At 39.3% G+C, this 15872-nt stretch overlaps 1 protein-coding gene across 1 annotated transcript in view; it reads right to left on the bottom strand.

Annotated features, from left to right (window-relative positions):
• RYR3 (ryanodine receptor 3) overlaps positions 1 to 15872 on the bottom strand; it is a 386865-nt gene that overhangs the window by 273859 nt on the left and 97134 nt on the right. The window contains exons 10-11 of the mRNA XM_068992826.1: positions 14521 to 14694; positions 10502 to 10623 (exon numbers count right to left, since the gene is read on the bottom strand). Of these exons, the coding sequence (XP_068848927.1) occupies positions 10502 to 10623; positions 14521 to 14694 (296 nt within the window). The remainder of the gene's footprint in view (positions 1 to 10501; positions 10624 to 14520; positions 14695 to 15872) is intronic.

The raw sequence follows: 15872 nt of genomic DNA, 5'->3' as shown, positions 1-15872 counted from the left end.
CTGGATAGCATCTTCTCTCTCCAGCAGGACATCTGAGACTCCTCGGTCCATCACACTGTTCATTTGTCCTATGGGACATTTCCCAACAACCACACAGGGGATGATGAGACAGTACAGGAAACTTAAACATTATCTTCTTCATTGTTCTTTCTTCTTCATTCTTTATTCCTTTTTAACTTGTTCTTGCAGAAGGTCAATCTCTCTTTCTGGTTCCCATTTGTATATCACATGCACTGTTGGTTTCTCAAAAGGGATGGGAGAGGAGAATCTATTTCCAAATTATGCTGTCATCCTTCACTTTCCAGCTCTTGCATAATGTAAGTACCAGGGCTTTTGTAGCCCTCACCTCTACTGTACTGGTTTGGTATTCACTAGCCCTCCTTTCTTGTAAAACATCCTATATCAGGGAGAATCAAGAATTTCTCTCGTTGAAGGTGGGGCTTCCAGAAATGAGGAGTTCAGTGAGTTATTTCTCCCAATAAAAGTGACAAAATTGGACAAAATCATCCAAAAAACTGTTTTAGGATTCTGGAAATTGACCAAAGGTATACAGGAAATTGAGAAGTTTTTTTTTTTTTTTTTCATAATGAACCTTGGTAAGAATAGTGGGAGTCTATGATATTTCAGCCTGAGATAGTTCCCATCCTTTCCCCTGTGCTGCTAAGTCGCTTCAGTCGTGTCTGACTCTGTGCGACCCCATAGAAGGCAGCCCACCAGGCTCCCCTGGGATTCTCCAGGCAAGAATACTGGAGTGGGTTGCCATTTCCTTCTCCAATGCATGAAAGTGAAAAGTGAAAGTGAAGTCGCTCAGTTGTGTCTGACTCTTAGCGACCCCATGGACTGCAGCCCACCAGGCTCCTCCATCCATGGGATTTTCCAGGCAAGAGTACTGGAGTGGGGTGCCATTGCCTTCTCCGATCCTCTCCCCTAGCTCCAAGGAAAAGAAGGTCTAACAGGGTGAGGCAGGCCATGTGCAAAGTCCCAGACAGACACACTCAGGAAGAACCAGAGAGGGCCCCAGGTATCTATTCATCTCTGGCTGAAAATGAGGAGGCCTTGTGCAAGCAGAAAGTAAAATCCAGGACGATCTTAAAACTGCCTGACCTTTGGACATATTATCCAATCCACACACAGGTCTATCAGCAAAAGCTAGCAGGCTTGCCTCTCAAGAAATAAGTACTCCAAGCTGAAAGCAAATGACACCAGACACTAACTAGTATCCATACTGAGAAATAAAGAGCAGTGTGGAAACAGTGTCAGACTTTTTTTGGGCTCCAAAATCACTGCAGATGGTGATTGCAGCCATGAAATTAAAAGACGCTTACTCCTTGGAAGAAAAGTTATGACCAACCTAGATAGCATACTCAAAAGCAGAGACACTACTTTGCCAACAAAGGTCTGTCTAGTCAAGGCTATGGTTTTTCCAGTAGTCATGTATCGATGTGAGAGTTGGACTGTGAAGAAGGCTGAGCGCCGAAGAATTGATGCTTTTGAACTGTGGTGTTGAAGACTCTTGAGAGTCCCTTGGACTGCAAGGAGATCCAACCAGTCCATTCTGAAGGAGATCAACCCTGGGATTTCTTTGGAAGGAATGATGCTAAAGCTGAAACTCCAGTACATTGGCCACCTCCTGCGAAGAGTTGACTCATTGGAAAAGACTTTGATGCTGGGAGGGACTGGGGGCAGGAGGAGAAGGGGACGACAGAAGATGAGATGGCTGGATGGCATCACTGACTCGATGGACGTGAATCTGAGTGAACTCCGGGAGTTGGTGATGGACAGGGAGGCCTGGCGTGCTGCAATTCATGGCATCGCAAAGAGTCGGACACGACTGAGCGACTGAACTGAACTGAAAGGTTATCATGTAGTTCAATATAAAACAAATGAATATGTACCAATGTTTCTCTTTTTTGCTCTTAATTAAAAATGCATAAATAATAATTATAAAACTGTATTGCTGGGCTTATAACACATGAAGCTATAATACATATATCAGGATTGTCACAAAGGAGTTGAGAGAGAAGAGAACAATATTGGAGAAAAGTTGATTTACTTGTTAAGTTCATCTTAATGTGAAGTAGATTATTTCCTATCAAAGACATACTAAGTTCCCTAGAGCAACTAAGAATGTAACTTAAAAAAGTAGTTAGAAACACTCAAAGGAATTAAAATTGTACTAGAAAATGTCAATTTAACACAAAAGAAAGCAGTGAAGGAAGAATAGAGGAACCAAAAGACATAAAAATCAAACAGCAAAATGGCACACATGAAACCAATCATCTGAATAATTACACTACCTATAAACTGATTACACACACCAGTAAAAGGAAGAGACAGTCAGACTGCATTCGGGGGGGAAATAGAGGTTCAAAGTATGCTATCTACAAGACACATTTCCAATTCAAAGACACAAATAAGTCGAGAGTAAAAGGACTGAAGATACACCATGCAATCAGTAACTGTAAGTAGCATGTAAGACAGCTGGAGTGGCTCTACAGAATAAATCGAGACCAAAAATATTCATATAAAAAGGGACTCAGCCATAAAAAAGGATAAACTTCTGCCATTTACAGCAACACAGAAGGACCTAGAGAATATTATTCAGGGTGAAACAAGTCACACAGAAAAACACAAATACCATATAATATTGCGTATATGTGGAACCTAAAAAATAACACAAATCAATGTATATATAAAACAGACTCACAGACACAGAAAACAAATTTGTAGTTAACAAAGGGCAAAAGGAAGTGGGGAGGGACAAAATAGGGGTATGGGATTATCAGATACAAACTATTATGTATAAAATACATAAGTAATAAAGATATATTGCATAGCACAGGAAGCATAGCCATTATCCTGTGATAACTTATAATGATATGTAATCTGCAAAAATAGTGAATCATCACAGTGTACATCTGAAACTAATATAATATTGTAAATCAACTATATTTCAATTTCAAAGAAAAGAAACACTTGGGGAAAATTTTTTAAAAAAGAAAAGAGGGCAATATTTTGTAAGAATCAGTTTGGGGGAAGATATATTTATTATAAACTCCTTGGTGGCTCAGATGGTAAAGAATCTGCATGCAGTGTGGGAAATCTAGGTTTGATCCCTGCATTGAGAAGATCTCCTGGAGAAGGGAAAGGCTACCTACTCCAGTATTCTTGCCTGGAAGATTCCATGGACAGAGGAGCCTGATGGGCTATACTCCATGGGATTGCAGAGTCGGATGTGACTGAGTGACTAATACTTTCACTTTCAAAGCACCCAATAACAGCGACCAAAATATGTGAAGTAAAAATTGACGGAATTGAGGGAGAAATAGACAATTCAACAATAATACTGATTTCAATCACATTCTCAAGCAGATAATGTAATAAACTATACAAATAAAGGACAAAACCACACCATCAACTCAATAGAAAGAATTTGACAAAATCTAACTTTCATTCAATATAAAAAGCTGTCATCAAGCTAGAAGTAGAAGAGCACTTTCTCAACTTGATGAAAGACGTCTACGAAAACTCTGCAAGTTAAGTACCAAACTTAATAGTCAAAGACCAAATGTTTTCCCACTAAGATCAAGAACAAGACAAGGATGTCTGTTCTCTCTACTTTATTCCATATTGTAGTAGATGTTCTATCCAGGGCATTCATGGAAAATAAAATAGAAATGAAGGGCATTCGTTCTTATTGGAAAGGAAAAAAAATACTCCTTTTATTCACAGATGACACGATCCTGTATGTAGAAAATTCTAAAGAATCCACACCAAAAAATACCCTCACTATAATAAAAAATTTCATCTAGGACATAGGATACATGGGTGACATTTTAAAACCTCAATTTCTACATGTCAATATTTATAGACACCAGCAGTGAACAATGTGAAATGAAATTAAGAAAAAAATGAATGAAATTAAGAAAACACCTCCATTTGTAGTTGCATCAAAAATAAATACTGTATAGCTTTCATAAACAAGTGTAAGATTTATATCCTGGAAAATCTAATATCTTGTAGAATGGAATCCAAGAAGAATAAATGAATGGACATACATTCTGTGTTTATGGACTGAAAGATTTATTAAAATAAAAGTTTCCCAAAACTGATGTATAGATCTGCTGTAATATCTATCAAAATCCCTGCAGGCTTTCTTACAAAAATTGATAAATTCACCCTTTAAATTTATATGGGAATGCAAAGGATCAGAAGAGTTAAAATAATATGGAAAAAAAGTACAACATTGTAGGAGAACTCACTTTATCTGATTTTAATACTTATTATAAAGGTATATTAATCAAGATAGTGCTATTTTACTATAAACATGTTTTAGTATGTGAGATGAGTATACTTGTGTATTTCTCTCTCTCCATATATATACACATACACACACATACACAATCATATATATATATACACATACATGTATACCTTTTTGTGTATGTATGTGTATATAATTTATATATGCAATACGTATTTAAAACATACTCACAGAAATACTTTTTAGCAATAAGAAGGAACAGAACACCATTACATATTGCAATAGGGATGAACCTCAAAAATGTAACGCTAAATGTAAAGGCCAGATTCAACAGACCACATATTGTATGGTTTATCAGTTTAACACATTAAACTGTGAGAGAAGCAGATGATTGGTTGCCTGGGGCTGGGAGTCTTAACTAGTATAAACTTCAGTAGGCATAAGGAATCCTTTTGGGGTGATGAAAATGTTCTAAAACTGAATAGTAGCAATGGCTGTACAGCTGCATACATTTATTAAAATTCACTGAGTTGTGCACTTAAAGGGATGGATTTTATGATATGCAAATTATAACCCAATAAAGCTGTTTAAAAATAATTTTCCCGTTGTCAGGCATGTAACTCCCACTGAATTTTTAAAAATAACAGCTTTATTGAAAATAGTTCATGTATTATACCATAATCTATTCAAACGGTACAATAGTTTTTAGTATATTTACAGTGTTCTGCAACCATGACCTAAGTCAACTTTAGAATTTTTCATCAGCTTTCCCTCAAATCCCATACCCATTAGTAGTCACTCCCCCTTATCACCTGCTATCACACCATTCCCAGATCTTTCTGTTTCTACAGATTTGTCTATTTTAGATATTTCATATAAATGTAGTAATACAATATGTAGTTTTTGTGACTGGCTTTTTTTCACTGAGCATAATGTTTACAAGGTTCATTTATGTTGTAGTGTATGTTAGAACTTCATACCTTTTTACAGACATATAATATTCTGGTATATGGATATAGCACCTTTTATTTATTCATTCATCAGTTGATAGACATTTACGTTGCTATCACTTTTTGTCTATTATGAGTAATGCTGCTTTGAACATTTGTGTACAAGTTTTTGTTTGGTTATCTGAGGAGGCCTTACAAATAGCTGAGAAAAGAAGAGAAGTGAAAGGCAAAGGAGAAAAGGAATAATATACACACCTGAATGCAGAATTCCAAAGACAGCAAGGAGAGATAAGACAGCCTTTCTAAGTGATCAGTGCCAGGGAATAGAGGAAAACAATAGAATGAAAAAGACTAGAGATCTCTTCAAGAAAGATAGAGATACCAAGGAACATTTCATACAAAGATGGGCATAATAAAGGACAGAAATGGTATGGACCTAACAGAAGCAGAAGATATTAAGAAGAGGTGGCAAGAATACACAGAAGAACTGTACAAAAAAGATCTTATAGATAACCATGATGGTGTGATCACTCACCTAGAGCCAGACAACCTGGAGTTTGAAGTCAAGTGGGCCTTAGGAAGCATCACTACGAACAAAGCTAGTGGAGGTGATGGAATTCCAGCTGAGTTATTTCAAGTCCTAAAAGATGATGCTGTTAAACTCTTGCACTCAATATGCCAGCAAATTTGGAAAACTCAGCAGTGGCCACAGGACTGGAAAAGGTCGGTTTTCACTCCAATCCCAAAGAAAAGCAGTGCCAAAGAATGCTCAAACTACTGCACAACTGCACTCATTGCACATGCAAAGTAATGCTCAAAATTCTCCAAGCCAGGGTTCAACAATACATGAACCAAGAGGTTACAGATGTTCAAGCTGGATTTAGAAAAGGCAGAGGAACCATATCAAATTGCCAACATCTGCTGGATAATCAAAAAAGCAAGAGAATTCCAGAAAATCACCTACTTCTGCTTCATTGACTATGTTAAAGCCTTTGACTGTGTGAATCATAACAAACCAAGGAAAATTCTTAAGGAGATGGGAATACCAGACCACCTTACCTGCCTTCTGAGAAACCTGTATGCAGGTCAAGAAGCAACAGTTAGAACTGGACATGGAACAATGAACTGGTTCAAAATTGGGAAATGAATACATCAAGGCTGTATATTGTCCCCCTGCTTATTTAACTTAGATGCAGAGTACATCATGAGAAATGCCAGGCTGGATGAAGCACAAGCTGGAATGAAGATTATGGGGAGAAATATCAATAACCTAAGATATGCAAATGACACCACCCTTATGGCAGAAAATGAAGAAGAACTAAACAGCCTCTTGATGAAGGTGAAAGAGGAAAGTGAAAAAGCTGGCTTAAAACTCTACATTCAGAAAATGAAGATCATGGCATCTGGGCCCATCACTTCATGGCAAATAGATGGGGAAACAACGGAAACAGTAAGAGACTGTATTTTCTTGGGCTCCAAAACCACTGCAGATGGTGACTGCAGCCATGAAATTAAAAGATGCTTGCTCCTTGGAAGAAAAGCTATGACAAACCTAGACAGTATATTAAAAAGCAGAGATATTACTTTGCTGACAAAGATCTGTTTAGTCAGAGCTATGGTTTTTCCAGTGGTCATGTATGGATGTGAGCGTTCGACCATAAAGAAGGCTGAGCACTGGAGAACTGATGCTTTTGAACTGTGGTGTTGGAGAAGATTCTTGAGAGTCCCTTGGACAGCAAGGAGTTCAAACCAGTCAATCCTAAAGGAAATCAGTTCTAAATATTCATTGGAAGGACTAATGCTAAAACTGAAGTTCCAATACTTTGGCCACCTGATGTGAAGAACAGACTCATTGGAAAAGACCCTGATGCTGGGAAGGATTGAAGGCAGGAGAAGGGAATGACAGTGGATGAAGTTGTTGGATGGCACCACCAACTCAATGGACATGAGTTGGAGCAAGCTCTGGGAGATGGTGAAGGACAGGGAAACCTGGCGTGATGCTATCCATGGACTCACAGAGTTGGACATGATTAAGCAACTGATCAATATTTAATATCTCTTGGGCACATACTGAGGAATGAAATTGCTGAGTCATCTGGTAACTCTATGCTTAAAATTTTGAGGAATTCCCAGACTGTATTCCATAGTGACTACAACATTTTACATCCCCCCCAGCAGTGTAGGTTGAATTTCTCCACATCCTGTCCACACTTCTAATTGACAGCCTTTTTGATTATAGCCATCCTAGTGAGAATGAAGTGTTATCTCATTGTGGTTCTGATTTAATTTTTTCTGATGGCTGATAGTATTGAACATCTTTTTATCTGCTTATGGCCATTTGCATATCATCTTTGGAGAAATGTCTGTTTAGATTCTTCATCCATTTTTAAGTTGGTCTATTTGTCTTTTTAATGTTGGGATGTGAGAGTTCTTTATTCTAGATACTATTCCCTTATCAGATCTATGATTTGCAAATATTCATGAATTGTTTTTTTTAACTTTCTCCATGGTGCCCTTCACAGCAAAAAAGATTTTAATTTTGATAAAGTCCAATTTACCTAATTTTTCTTCTGTAGGTTTTGTCTTTGGTATGATATTGAATAAAAGATTGCTGAACTCAAGGTCATGATGATTCAAGCCTATGTTTTCTCATCCAGGTTTTATCATTTTAAGTTTTACAATAATAATGCCTTTAATCCATTTTGAATTAATTTTTGTAAATGTGTGAATTAGGGGCCTTGACTTAAGAAAGACATAAGGGCAGAAGTTGAGAGAATTGAGAATTAGATACAACTATTCACTCCCTATGGTAATGGTGTGGTCTAGTCAAGACTGCATGCAAAGTTCATGTATGCATTAGCTGATTTTTCCTACCTGTACCAAGCCATTCAATCTTACACTCTTTCTGTGAAGAAGGGGAGCAGTTCGGATGTAAAGAATGGAAAGGAGGATATATTTTGCTCAAGAATCATAGGAAACCAGTGGCGGAGTCAAAATCAGGCAAAGATCATTGATTTTCAGGCCTTAGTCCCACCTTGTAGCAAGAATACCCCTACCGTCTGCTTTTCTTCCTTCAATTTAGTATCAAGACCCTCTAGTTGTAACCCACCAGAGATATTTCTCAGCCTTCCTTAAGCTAGGTGTGGACATGTGACTAGTGTTAGCTAACAGAGTATAAGATAAGGTGATCTACTTCTGGGTTATTATTTTTATTTAAAGAAATGGCTTGCCCTCTATTTCCTCTCTCTTCTCATCTTTTCAGGTCAGACCTCAGCCATGGTGATAGTACACTATTTTTAATCACATGGTTGAAGAATACACACTAGGATAGTTGGTTCTCAACTGCGAGTGAGTATTAGAATTATCCCGGGAACTCTAATAAAAAGCTTATGTTTGGATCCCACCCCAGAGATTCCAAGGCTCAGACAGTAAAGCTCCTGCCTACAATGCAGGAGACTGGGGTTCAATCCCTGGGTCGGGAAGATCTCCTGGAGTTCTAATGAGGTGGATGAAACTGGAGCCTATTATACAGAGTGAAGTAAGTGAGAAAGAAAAACATCAATATAGTATACTAACACATATATGTGGAATTTAGAAAGACGATAACGATAACCCTGTATGCGAGACAGCAAAAGAGACACAGATGTATAGAACAGTCTTTTAGACTCTGTGGGAGAGAGTGAGGGTGGGATGATTTGGTAGAATGGCATTGAAACATGTATAATATCATATATGAAACAAATCGCCAGTCCAGAGGGATGGTATGGGGAAGGAGGAGGGAGGAGCGTTCAGGATGGGGAATATCCTATGGTGGATTCATGTTGATGTATGGCAAAACCAATACAATATTGTAAAGTAATTAACCTCCAGTTAAAATAAATAAATTTATATTAAAAAAAAAAGAAGGCAATGGCAACCCACTCCAGTATTCTTGCCTGGAAAATCCATGGACGGAGGAGCCTGGGAGGCTACAGTCCGTGGGGTCGCAAAGAGTTGGACATGACTGAGTGACTTCACTTTCACTTTTCAGAGATTCTGATGTAATTGGTTGAAGATGCTACCTTGGCATCAGGATGTTAAAAGCTTCCCAGATGAATCTAATGCCTGGCCAAGGTTAAGACCTTTATTCCAGGGTAGTGGTTTGTAAACTTTAGCATGCATCGGCATCAACTGGAGGACCCATCCAAACTCAATTTTTCTGAGGCACCACTCTTAGGTGTCTGATTAGGTCTATCTGGGATAAACCCCAAGAATTTGTGTCTTTGACAAGTTCCCAGGTGATGCTGCTGGACTGGACATACTTTAAGAACCTATAGAGATTTCAAAGCAGCAAGACAGAAGGAAACTGTCCCAGTAGCAGGATGGTCTGTTTTCCCTAAACCACTTGCCTCCCCTATACTATTACTTGAGAAAGAAATAAGTTTATTCTAAACCACAATAGCAGCTTAGCCTGTATCCTAACTAATATATATCCCTTGGATCACAGTGACTCAACAGGAAGGAAAATAAAGGTATAGTGGGACATTAACAAAGGTTTTTCTCATTTCATGCAGATCCACATGTGCAATTGAAATCCTCTAGGCTTTAGAGAGATTTTCCTATGAGAGAAGGATGGCTTGCAACACTGCACTGTTTACAACAGAATCTGTTTGTGTGTGTGTGTGTGTGTGTGTGTGTGTGTGCGTGTGCGTGTGTGTGTGTGTGTGTGTGGTAATCGGTGAATACAATCTAGAATTCTATTTTGGCAGCACTGTTGAGGCTGGAAGGATTATGATCCAAGTAGGTAGTTAAGTTACTTTCCCCATCTAAGTCCCAGTCATAGCTGGGTAACCCAAGCATTCGATGCAAATCTTCTTGTGTCCAAACCATTTTGAAAGATGTAGAAAACCTTTCTAAATAGCACAGAGGTTGTAGATCCATTTTTCTTTCTCTCTCCTCCCTTGTTCATACAAAGGGGACTTACAGCGCTAATACAAAGGGGATTTACAGCGCTCCATCTCTTTCCACTTAATTTTCATAAGAAGACCTTGGCTATTTATGGTGCCAACCTGAATACCAACTAATGACACCAACTAAAGAGGCTTGGGCATTTGTTGGGCCGAGAGTGAAGCTGGTAGGAGCTCACCTAGTTGGAAATAAGTTTCAATCCCAAGCTCTTTCTGGTAGAACTCTTTGCTGGTACATAATTATTTCCTGAAAATTCATAGTATTAGAAGGGGGTGGTTGGTGGGATCAGACGGCTGCAAAATAGAACCAATGAGTAGAGAAAAGGAAGGAGCTCACATACCTTACAAACTGGCTGAATAAGGCGGTCGTGTTCCGGATGATCCGTGCAGCCTGGGACTCCTCACGCTGGCATCTCTGCAGTGTTAACCCATCATCCATGTGGCCTTCCTGATGGAGTATGACCTATCCCAGGGCCAAGGACACCAGGGCCAGGTTACATTGGACAGTCAATGTCTTTTGCAGTATTTTCCTCATCCCTTGTATTCCTTCAATGGACCAAGTTCCCCTGCGTTCATTTTGAAAGTGGGACATTGACAAAGTTATTTTGCCCATACACCCTATTACTGATACATGATTCATTCCTGAGACACAGTGCTTTGACGAAAACAAAATTTTATGTGCCACTATGGTTTGAGTTACAATAAATTCCTTGGGCCTGGATGGCCAATTTGAATGGGTCAAAACAAGTTTTATGATAGATTTTTCTCTTAAAATGAACACAAAAACTTATCTCTGGAAATGAGAAAAATCACCACGTTCAGAGCCTTTTTCTCCAGACATAAACCAAGGAAGTAGAAAGACAAGTTAAAGTAAAATCCTCTAAAACTTTCTACTAGGATGAGGTGCAGCTTTCTCTCCTGAAGGATGGCCACACTGGGTTAGTTGACTGGAACCAGGGAAGCAGCTTGAGACAGTAGTTTGCTTCTCATGGAAAGAGAGGCGGTTTGAAAGCATGGGCTTAGGTACCAGCCAACCTGACTTCTAATCCCTCCAGGTCACTTCTCAGCAGTGTGACTTTCAGCAAATTATTTAACCTCTCTCTGCTGTGACTTCACCGTCTGCAGGTGGACTTATTTTAGTGGTTTGTTTGGAAGACTAGATAAGTTACATGTCAGTCATTTAGCATGTTACCTACAATATGAAAGGTATTCAATGAACATTTGTTATAAGGGACAGCATATTACTGATCTCAGATCAGTTGTTAGGAAGTTAAGTGTACTTATTGCTCACCAATGACATCATGATACATTTTTATTTTTTTAGATGGGGCTAGCAGCTTTTGGTGTGGAGGTCAGTGCTTTTTTTTCCTCTTGAAAGGGCCAACCAAATATGTGTGGTTATTAACTGGGATGGTTTGACCCTGATTCAGGTCAGGGTCAAATTCTGATTCAACTAACTTCCTGGCATGGTTTCCTCTTGATGTGAGTTAAGTGAAGTGAGACCATCTGTAGGTCCTAGGGAAGTGGGGTGGGAGTCAGTCAATTTATATGCTAATTAAACAAAACATGTGGCCCCCCCCAAATATCTTTAGAATAAGGGTTTTTGGTGTCTCTCATTTTTAGCACAAATAAACAACCTATTTCCTCATTTCCAGGTAAAAATCTCTCATTTTGTATTCTTCTGAAAATGCACCCTGATTTAATGAATTCACCCAGGAAGAAGCATGCTGGCTTGCATAAATTTATGTTCATTTTTGAAGAGACCTGTATGTCATCTATATACCATAGCTTAAGCATTAGCAAAGGATGCCCTTACTATTGGATTCACCAACTCTTTCAAAACATTACTTTGAGATTCCCAGCAACTGCTTATCAATGTTGCATTTAGGTTTGGCAATACATTTCACTAGGTTTACTCTGGCCTTAATCCCAGCTTTTGGGTCCCTAAAGACCCACCTCCTTATGTTTTGCTTGTTCAGATAACATGTTCAAACCGGCCAGTCAAACAAGAATGTAATGAGAAATGGGGAAATGCAGCTGTTAGAATGTTGTTATTATGTGTTCTATTGATCGCTGCAGCTCAGGTCCTAAGGTCCTTTTTTTTTTCCTGGGAATTCCATAACTGACAGCAGAAAGTAGAAGCCCAAGATGGTAATGGAAAGAGGGTGCTTCCTTAAAGGGGAGCTACCATTCATCAGGTTTCTCACTATGTCTATTTCCCACTGGTTTTTCTAAATTCCTATTTTGTTTCATAAAACAATCAACAAGATTGGACATCCTTTTTATTTTTAGAGGAAAGTTCTTCAGGAAATGGAGCTGGGAAGCCCTGACAAAGGCTTAACATTAGGGCATCATTTAGAGTTTCTGAAACCATCTCCAAATCCACATTCCAGCAGTTAAATGGACCTACAGATTATGGTCCCAGAAGAAAAAGGCAGGGGGAGGCACAATAAACCAACATCATAAACTGGGGTCTCCCCTAGCTGACAGGGTCCTTCAAGTGTGTCCCCACCTACCCAGAGTTAGAGCCCAGATCCACAAATTCTACTCTTTCAATATCATCTTTATCTTCGTAAATGTGAAAAATTGTGGAAACTCTAGATGATATTATCATACTCTTCAGAGGACTGCATTTTCTCCTGTTAGGCTGTTAGGGGAGATGATCAGATTTTGGCATCTATTTTCCATTTGCCCGTACTCCTGGGGGTAGAGGCCTTATTTGGAATTCAATTGAAAGTCTATTGTATTTTCAAGGCCATTCCAGCCCGAGGGATTTTGTACCCCAACCTCTGTCTCCCTACCACTGTCACGCTGTTCACATCTCTGCTTTGCTCTTCTCCACCATAGAGAAATATCATTTTCTGTTTGCCATCTTGGCTTTATACCCTATTCATGGTCCGCTTAAGATACTAGGAGAAACTGCATTTGGAATTTCAAGTTCACGCTTCTATGACTTCCTCCACTCTGGAATATGGTCCCTTAAGTCTCAGAAACCTCGGCTGACCTTACCACAGTTATGGCTCTCCAACCCACAGAACTAACAGGAGATCCCATTTCTTGTGCAGTATCTCAGCAAGACACTGAGGGCAAAGCGGTGACACAGGAGGAACTCACTTTAGTGCACTTCCATTCTAGTGGGATCTTCAGCACTCACGCCCTGGGTGCCTTGCTGTTGAAATCTTCCAATGGTTTATTTGTTTCCATGTTTAGTCCAGCCTTTACAATTGTTGGCAGAGGAAGGGCTGGGCTCATACAAGCAGTCTTTGTGGCCTCATATTCTGTTTTCTACAAGCGAGTCTCTGTGGCTTCATATTCTATTTTCTATCTCCTTTTCATAATTTTCCCTTTTCCTCATAAATTTCACTTTGTACAAAAATAAGCTATACCTTATGGGTTCCTCCCAACCTTTCTTACAATAACCAGCATTCTGGGAAATTTTTCATCACCTCCGTATTAGGCTGACCTACATAAACTACATTGTACAGTGTTTCCTAGAACCTTATCATGGGACTCCTTGACTATCCAAACCTGTGCTTTGTAAGGGCTTTCTTTTTTTTTTTTTTTAAAGCATAACTTGAGCATATGTTTCCTGGTTCCTGTCAAAAGAAACCCTACTATGGCAGTTGACTTTCTGGAAAAAAAAGATGTTCTGTGTATTCAAGCGGGATTTCCCACTGTTGCCGGCTGTAATAGATCACTGAGACCTGGATCCATTCCCTGTGGATACGGTATCATTCAACAGTATCTCATCTTTCTGCATGTTGGTTCCTGTGTGCTTGTTATCATGCAATCTGCATATCTCTGTAGGGATTCTATTTAGTCTGTATATTATGAAAACTGCATAGCAACTCAATTATCCCCTTAAATGAAAGGAGCAATGATGTGGATAATCCCCAAACAGCATACCACCAAAAGTCATTTAGTACAGGTTTTAGAGCACAAGGAACGTATTCTAGCCCCTCTTCACAGGTTTGTCATCTATTTAACTTTTTCTTTTTCACACTGAATATGCAGTCAAAGTAACCACACTAGGCTACACACTCTGTCACAGAAATAATTCTTCAGAATAGTAAGAATTTAGGTTTAGTGGTTGTGTCCACCTCTTCTGTGACCCCTGGACTTGTAGCCTGCCAGTCTCTTCCGTCTATGGAATTCTAGAGGCAAGAATACTGGAGTGGGTTGTCATTTCCTTCTCCAGGGGATCTTCCTGACCTAGGGATCGAACCCACACCTGCACTGGCAGGCCGATTCTTTGTTACTGAGCCATCTGGGAAGCTAAGAAGTAAGAATCCGTCATGCCCACCTTATTTCCACAATCACTTCTCAGGCCTAGCTGCTTCCAGCCTTTCTGACCCCTCACCTTTCTTTTCAGAGGTCCCAGGCGGGATGTCTTGGCATCTTGTGCTTTGTAGGTCACCCACAGACCACTGGCTATATGTTGGACAAAGCAGACAGAGTCTCCATACTTGATTTCTGGGACTCCCATGCCGTCTATATCTCGCTTGTGACTGGAATCCAATTTCTCCTTGATTTCCTATTTCACAGAAAATGAAACAAACGTAGGCATGTCTGATTAAATAGAAATGCAATGTATAAAACAGGTCACTGATGCAGAATTTGTAAGCCAAGGAACCAATTACCAGGATAATCATGATATGCCTGTCCAAGCCAGGATTTTAGAAAGGCTTGCTTCCTTTATCTGCTGCTAATTGTAAAATCAATGGATTTCATGTTTTGGCTACTTTAGTGATTATTTATATCCATGGGAAATGGAGGCAGCCTATAGGGTCTGTCTTTGGTTCTGGTTTTATATAATTCCCCATTATGTTTTTTTTTTTTTTTTAACTGTTCCTCATCCTGACTTAGATACCTTAATAACTCACCCTTAATAGCCAAATAACTTATTTTCAGCAAGTTGTACCTTCTATAATTTTAATAGTTATCTTATATAAAAGCCTTCATTTGGGGCTTTAAATATATCTGTCAAAATCATATAAATATCTTTTGTAGAAATCAGCAGAGGATACAGACTCTTGCAGCAGGTAGGGGGCTACTGCCTTAAGTCTAATGCAGTAATTGTTGGATTAGTTTCTTTTATATTTTTATTTTTTTTTTTTAGATATTTATTTGGCTGTGCTGGGTCTTAGTTCCACATATGGGATCTTTGATCTTCATTGGGGCACATGGGATCTAGTTCCCTGACTAGGGATTAAACCCGGGGCCTCCTGCATTGGGAGCATGGAGTCTTAGCTACTGACCCACCAGGGAAGCCCAATAGTACTTCCTGATGGCCTCCTCAGTTGTATGTTGCAGTCAGTGGATTTCATTCTTCAATTCCCACTGTTTCACAAAACTCATTGCTAGTATGGAAGAGGGAATTTCTGTGTACCAGGTGTGTATCCTCCCTTTGTGCATCAAGTATCCATTGTTTCATAGAATAAACGATTGTTGACCATTTCCCTATGGAGAAGTCTTGGGCACAACCTAAGGTGCCTGTCACAGTGAGTCAAGAACTAGTCTGGTAACTCTGTCCCCCTCCTCATTAATTAGGCCCTCTGAACGGCCCTATCCTATTTCCGTTTCTTCTCTACATCTTGCATTAAATTGCTCATTTGTAAAAGCCATTAGCTAGGCACAGAGTCAGACACGACTGAAGCGACTTAGCAGCAGCAGGCACATTTAAAATTTTTCATGGAATAAAAATGCTGCATG

Source organism: Capricornis sumatraensis, chromosome 2, assembly GCF_032405125.1.
Source record: "Capricornis sumatraensis isolate serow.1 chromosome 2, serow.2, whole genome shotgun sequence".
NCBI lineage: Eukaryota > Metazoa > Chordata > Mammalia > Artiodactyla > Bovidae > Capricornis > Capricornis sumatraensis.
The sequence above is the reverse complement of the archived record's forward strand: the minus strand, read 5'-3'. Positions and strand labels throughout refer to the sequence as shown.